The sequence below is a fragment of the Austrofundulus limnaeus genome, unplaced genomic scaffold (assembly GCF_001266775.1).
Source record: "Austrofundulus limnaeus strain Quisiro unplaced genomic scaffold, Austrofundulus_limnaeus-1.0 Scaffold367, whole genome shotgun sequence".
NCBI classification, from domain to species: Eukaryota; Metazoa; Chordata; class Actinopteri; order Cyprinodontiformes; family Rivulidae; genus Austrofundulus; species Austrofundulus limnaeus.
Window position 1 is genome coordinate 99,883 of NW_013952769.1, and position 5,886 is coordinate 105,768.

At 41.5% G+C, this 5,886-nt stretch overlaps 1 protein-coding gene across 1 annotated transcript in view; it reads right to left on the reverse strand.

The window, feature by feature from the left end:
- Nucleotides 1–936: 936 nt before the first annotated feature.
- The window catches only part of LOC106528280 (ephrin type-B receptor 3), a gene marked incomplete in the record, with an annotated part of 15,055 nt that continues 10,105 nt past the window's right edge, over nucleotides 937–5,886 (reverse strand). Inside the window, 1 exon segment of the mRNA XM_014023415.1 lies at nucleotides 937–3,244. Within this exon segment, the coding sequence (XP_013878869.1) occupies nucleotides 3,132–3,244 (113 nt within the window).

Here is a 5,886-nt window from a genome sequence, read left to right on the forward strand (position 1 = left end):
ACTTGAAAAAATCCGTGAGATTGCTTTATACGTCCGTATACCTGAGGGACAATCTGTACAACTTGACATGTATGATTTCATTGTTTTTTAGTTTTCAGTTCTTTTTGAATTTTGTTCATTTTATCTGCTCTTACTCACAAAGATGAACTGAGCAAGCTGAGATAGAAGCACGAGATATTCAAAGTATTTGATTATTTTAGGTATTACTGGTACCCAATACTTTACTAAATGTTGCTGCAGTTGGTTGGGACTTTTGCCCATGTAGTTAACGGCTGTGTCCAAATTCAGAAGGCCGAATTTGTCGGCCGCTTACATCACAGCGCTGCGACAGAGGCTGTCTGAATCTGAAGACTTCTCCGATGCGGTGAACAAATGCGTCCTTCTTTTGCCCCGGTTTGAAGGACGGGTCCGATGGATCCTCTCGACCCACCATACCCCATAATGCATCGCGAGCTGACCGGAGATTTATTTCTAGTGCTAGTAATGGTGGACGAAGTGAGAGAATTTAAATAAATAAAAATCTGTTGGTATAAAAATAAAAATTTTGAAGTGGTTGTGTTGTTGATACTTTTATCATTTGTTTTAACATTATTTTTGTCAGAATTAAAAACAAGCTAAACAAACATGCACCCGGTCAATTAGTTCTTCAAACAATGCCTTTAAACTTATTTTATTGTTTTTTTGATATTGATAAGGCTAATATATTCATATTTTTCTCATTTTGATCTAATTTTGCTTCTGTTTAGCTTTGTCACACTTGCTAGGCAACCGCACGTACACCAGGGTAAGGACAGGAGGTTAGACCGTCCAAATTCACACCGACCTACCCGGTCTAAGTAGGCCAGGTCCTTCGGAGGACCCAGCTTCTGAATTTGGACGCAGCCAGTATCCATCTAACAATATAATCTAACTGTAGCAACAAAAACGCTACAAAAACAAGGTAAAAAAACTGATTTATAGCTTTTAGATATCTGGAAAAAAGTCCTCTTTGATCTAAAAGTAAAGTTTAACATGAACCAGTTTAGAGCCAGTACATCAGTTCTGCATGACGATGTACAGTAAATTACAGGTTAAATATGTTCAGTTCCAACGGTGTTTTAATAGCAACCTACGAAATGGTCTATTTTCTTACCTGTTTAGTGATTTAGCAAAGCTAATATTTTAGCTAGCTGTGCTGTTCAGTCTCTGCGTCAGATTGACAAAGAGCTCCAACATGTTCAGTGGCTGGGAGCAGCTTGAACTCAGTCTGCAGCAGAACAAAGTTGTCTGCTGCACAATTTAAACGTGAACGTCCAGCACACACACAGCAGGCACACAAGTGACGGGAAGAGGAAAGTGTTTTCTCACAGTGAGCTCCAGGTCTTAAATAAAGTAAAAGAACTGCATGAAGCACTTCTGAGTGAATCCGAGAGGAAACAGAATCATTTCTAAATCAATAAGTGATCTTTTGAGCTTATTGATCATCACTGTACCCTCTGTCTTCACATATAAAAACAAAGATAAGCTGTGTGCTGCACGTTTTCTACCCCCTCATCCACTTTTCTTTTACATTTTGTACCTATAATTATTCAAGTTGGTTTGATTGTTTTGATTTTTCGACCCAGCTCTGGAGTTCCAAACTAAACTGAGCTGACTGAGTTGCTGCAGTTCAGACTCCCTCATTAAAGATGTTCACATCACGTCACCTGCAGCTGAAGCCCAGTGAGATACAGGCGCAACTGTATTTTTTTTTTTCAAACTGAGGTTGTTCGATGACAGGTAAGATATTATCTATTCAGCATTTTTTACACAGAAACACACTTCAACGTGACCGTGTCCCTTTAAAATATCCTGCTGAGACGAGATTTCCAGAGTAAAACGCACGATGTGGCCCTGCCAGGAGCGCTTTTTATTCCTGAATAAAAGCCTGACAGCAGCCCTGACACAGTCTGCTCAGTGGGTTTACAGGTAATTAACCTGTCTGAGTGCAACATTTCTTTCACTCACTCATTCCTGTCTGTCCGGCTTCTTATAATGTCAGAAAAAAACAAGCAGTGTAATAAAAAAGTTAAGCTTCAGTAAAAAAAAAGAAAAAAGAAAGAAAATAAAAGAAAAAGACACAAACCCCTCACAGAAAATAACATTTGAAACAATGTGAGTATGAATCAAAGAAGAATAGGAAAACGTGGGCGTTAAAGCCCGATGCATCAAAGCAACAGTGTTTCTGTGGAACTTCGAACTTTTCTTATGAAGGTTTTTCCACTTTGACATGCACATGACGTGTCCCGCACAGCGTATGTCCCCTCTGATGTGGGGGGGGGGACATGCACATGACGTGTCCCGCACAGCGTATGTCCCCTCTGATGTGGAGGGGGGGACATGCACATGACGTGTCCCGCACAGCGTATGTCCCCTCTGATGTGGGCGGGGGGGGACATGCACATGACGTGTCCCGCACAGTGTCAGCTGTATGTCCCCTCTGACGGGGGGACGGTGTGAAGACTCGGAGGCTTTGTACAGGTTTGTGACACACATATCTCCCAGTACAAGTGGAAGACACTTTTTAGGAGGAAGCAGATGAAGAGCTTTTTTTTTTGTTTGTTTGTTTGTTTTTTCTCCTTCAAAATATTAAAGAATATATTTGGTTGGGATCAAAAGAAAAAGAAAAAAAAGCGGAAAAGTCTGGAGTGATGTGAAATCATACAGAGGTCAAGCTGCGTTGAAGTTATTCATCTTGGCACTGTCGCGTCGCCTCGACGCTGAATCGTCTCTGGGAGCTCGCCTGGGAGGACGGGAGGACAGACGGATTCCCAACCAGTAGAAAACACATGCAGGCATGCAAAAACACAACCTGAGAGGGAGCAAGAAGAAGTTTGGCTTCATGTCAACAGTCACAAATCCACAAGTGTCAATGAACACACACTGCAATGGCGAGTTCTCTTTGTACAGACGTTAAGTCTCCGGTGGGAAAGAAATGTCCAAAAAGGGTCCACTTTCACAGAGCCGGGGCCTCCATCTTCTATTTTCCTCTCTCTCTCTCTCTCTCTCTTTTTTGTTTTATTAAATGAAATTTACATCAGGCTCTCTGGCTCACAGCGTGGGTAGTTGCCATTGCTTTTCTTTTCTTTTCCTTCCCTCCAGTTTGCAGCAGTTCACACTCTGATGGGGAGAGTTTGGCTCATCTGTTGCCGGATGATCTCCTGGCTGCTGTCCGGGCTCTTCCTGTTGTGTCCCGGCAGCGTTCCTCCGAGCCGCAGCAGGTCCCTGCCAACACAACACAACACAACACAACACAACACAACATGGGTCAGCGACAAGTTCACTGCTCCTTAAACACAAACGCTACGAGTCACTGCTACCTCGCTAAGTGCTCAGCTTTAATCTGAGAGCTCATTTCTGCAGATAGATTCTGACTGTACACAGTGTTGTATAAAGTACCACAAAGTGATACTTGAATAAAAGTACAAGTATCTTACCAAAAAATTATTTTGGTAAAAGCTGAAGTCTCATTTAGGAATATTACTTGAGTAAAAGTCTTAAAGTATCTGATGTGTTTTTTTACTTAAGTATTAAAAGTAAAATTATTGATTTAAAATGAGCAGTTAGATTTTCTGTAAGGACATTTATTAGGCGGTGACCTCCCCAAAAGATGTAGAAATGACTGTTGTATTAAAATAATTAATTAATGTTAAATTTAGGATGCACTAGTCCAGCTGTTTCAGTTTATATACATATATCAAGGCTGCACAAAGCTTTTCTCCAAAATGAAAATCTATCTGAGGGCTGCAGCCAAATACAATAATATAATTCATGAAATACAAATACTTCTTAAGTACAGTCCTTTTATTTTAATGATTAGTATATCCTGCTGGAGTGTGACGGTATCAGAATTTTATATATATATATACTTCTCATTCAACCACAATTAAATTCACTCTATCTAGGAGGCACAGTTTATATGGATAGTATTTATTTTTCACAATAACATGCAAAAATGGGAAAAAAAGGGTAACAACTTTCTACAGGGGCGGTTCTAGGGGCGGGGCCACAGGGGCATTGGCCCCAGCTGAAATCTGATTGGCCCCCTGAAGTGCCCCTGTCCTGTCACTCATCTGTCCTCTACCTGGGAGTGATGATGGTGGATGCAGTTCCATGTTCAAACACTAGTTGTGTTAATGAGTCAAATAATAAAGTCCTGAATGAATCAAGCTGACAGAATTCTTCTTCTCTTCTTAAAATGTGAACAATCCTGTAAAAAATTCTTTCATCTGACAAATGATGGCTGGATTTTCTCACATGTGTGTTTGAAAATATTTTATCTTTGTAAAGTATAATGTATGAAAAACTGGTGAGGAGATTTTACTGTGCAAGATTTTTGGTACCATTTTACCACTTTACAATAAGGGGGGCCTTATTGTAAAGTGGTAACTTTAAAAAAACAATACATTACATTACAAGTGTTTGAAGTGTAAAATGTATACACTGGGAATTTGAGTGAAATGATGTTGAACAAAGACTCGGCCCCTCTATGAATATTGTGGCCCCCTGATGGCCCCTTACTCAGAAAAATCCTAGATCCGCCCCTGACTTTCTACTTCTTCTTTGTTTTAAAAATGTAAGGAGTAGAAAGTACAGATAATTGTGTAAAAAYGTAAGAAGTAGAAGTAAAAAGTAGACTGTCAAGTAAAGTATAGATACCCAAAAATTCTACTTAAGTACAATAACAAAGTGTTTGTACTTAGCTACTTTATCTCTGATTGTAGATGCTAAGAAACAGAACATCAGGGGGATACGCTTTAAAACTGCTGATCTGCAGCTTCATCTGCTCTAAACAACTCAAACACTCGGCTAAATCTATTCATCACGCCTCCAGTTTTAATAAAAGTTCAACGTATTTTTCCGCTATCTTAAAAAAACAGGTTGCAGACAGTGTCCGAACGTCCTTTGTTCCTGGGCCAGTGTCCTTGTTTTTAACAGCCCTGAAGCTGAAGATGCTCCACAGATAGAGCAGCATCTCATATCCCCTCTCTCTGTCCCTTATCTGCCCCAGCATCACTCAGCAGCCAATAGCGAGTGAGCAGCAGCGAGCCGTCCGCGGCCCCGGACGTGCACACGAAATGCAGGAGACGCTCCCTAAATCATGCTCTGACAACACACACAGACACACACACACACAAACACACCCAGCTCCTCCATCTATCACTGCCGCTGCTGCATACAGATCAGGCCATAAATTAATCATTGGCATGTCATCGGCACACAACGCCAACGGAACATGCAGACACACACACAAACACACACATCCCTTACCCATTCGCCTATCACAGCACTGGGCCTGCCCTCCCCTGATGCATTAAAAAGCTCATTAGCAACCTAATTAAACACATTCCTCTCTTTTAGCTTCTCCTCAATCTCCCTTATTACTCACACTTCATCACCTCCTGCTTTTCCACATCAGCAGCTCTGGCTGCTGTCTGTCCTATCACCTACATTCCAGCATCCAGTGGAGTGTAGGGGGAATTAAAGCGAGGTCAGCCATTACATTTCCACACACAATTAGCCTCGCTGAGCCCAAACCCTGGCACAGGAATCACCCTCAGGGCCTCCGTGTTAGAGGGAAACTGGGAGCCAAGGAGCTAGCTGCACACCTGGAAGCTAGACGGCTGGCTTCTGCCATCAAATGACAAGTTGGGCATTTTACCTGTGGTTCTGTGGAAAGGTTAATAACAGTTAATATCTTACCTGCTGTAAATAACTCTTGAAACAATTTCAGTTTGTAGAAAGAGTTTGAGTCCAACAAGACCAATGAAATAACAGCCAGAGGTGTACAGTGACACATTTAATCCATTACAGTACTTAAAGATGGTGCTGGTGGTGTGTGTGTGTGTGTGTGTGTGTGTGGGGGGG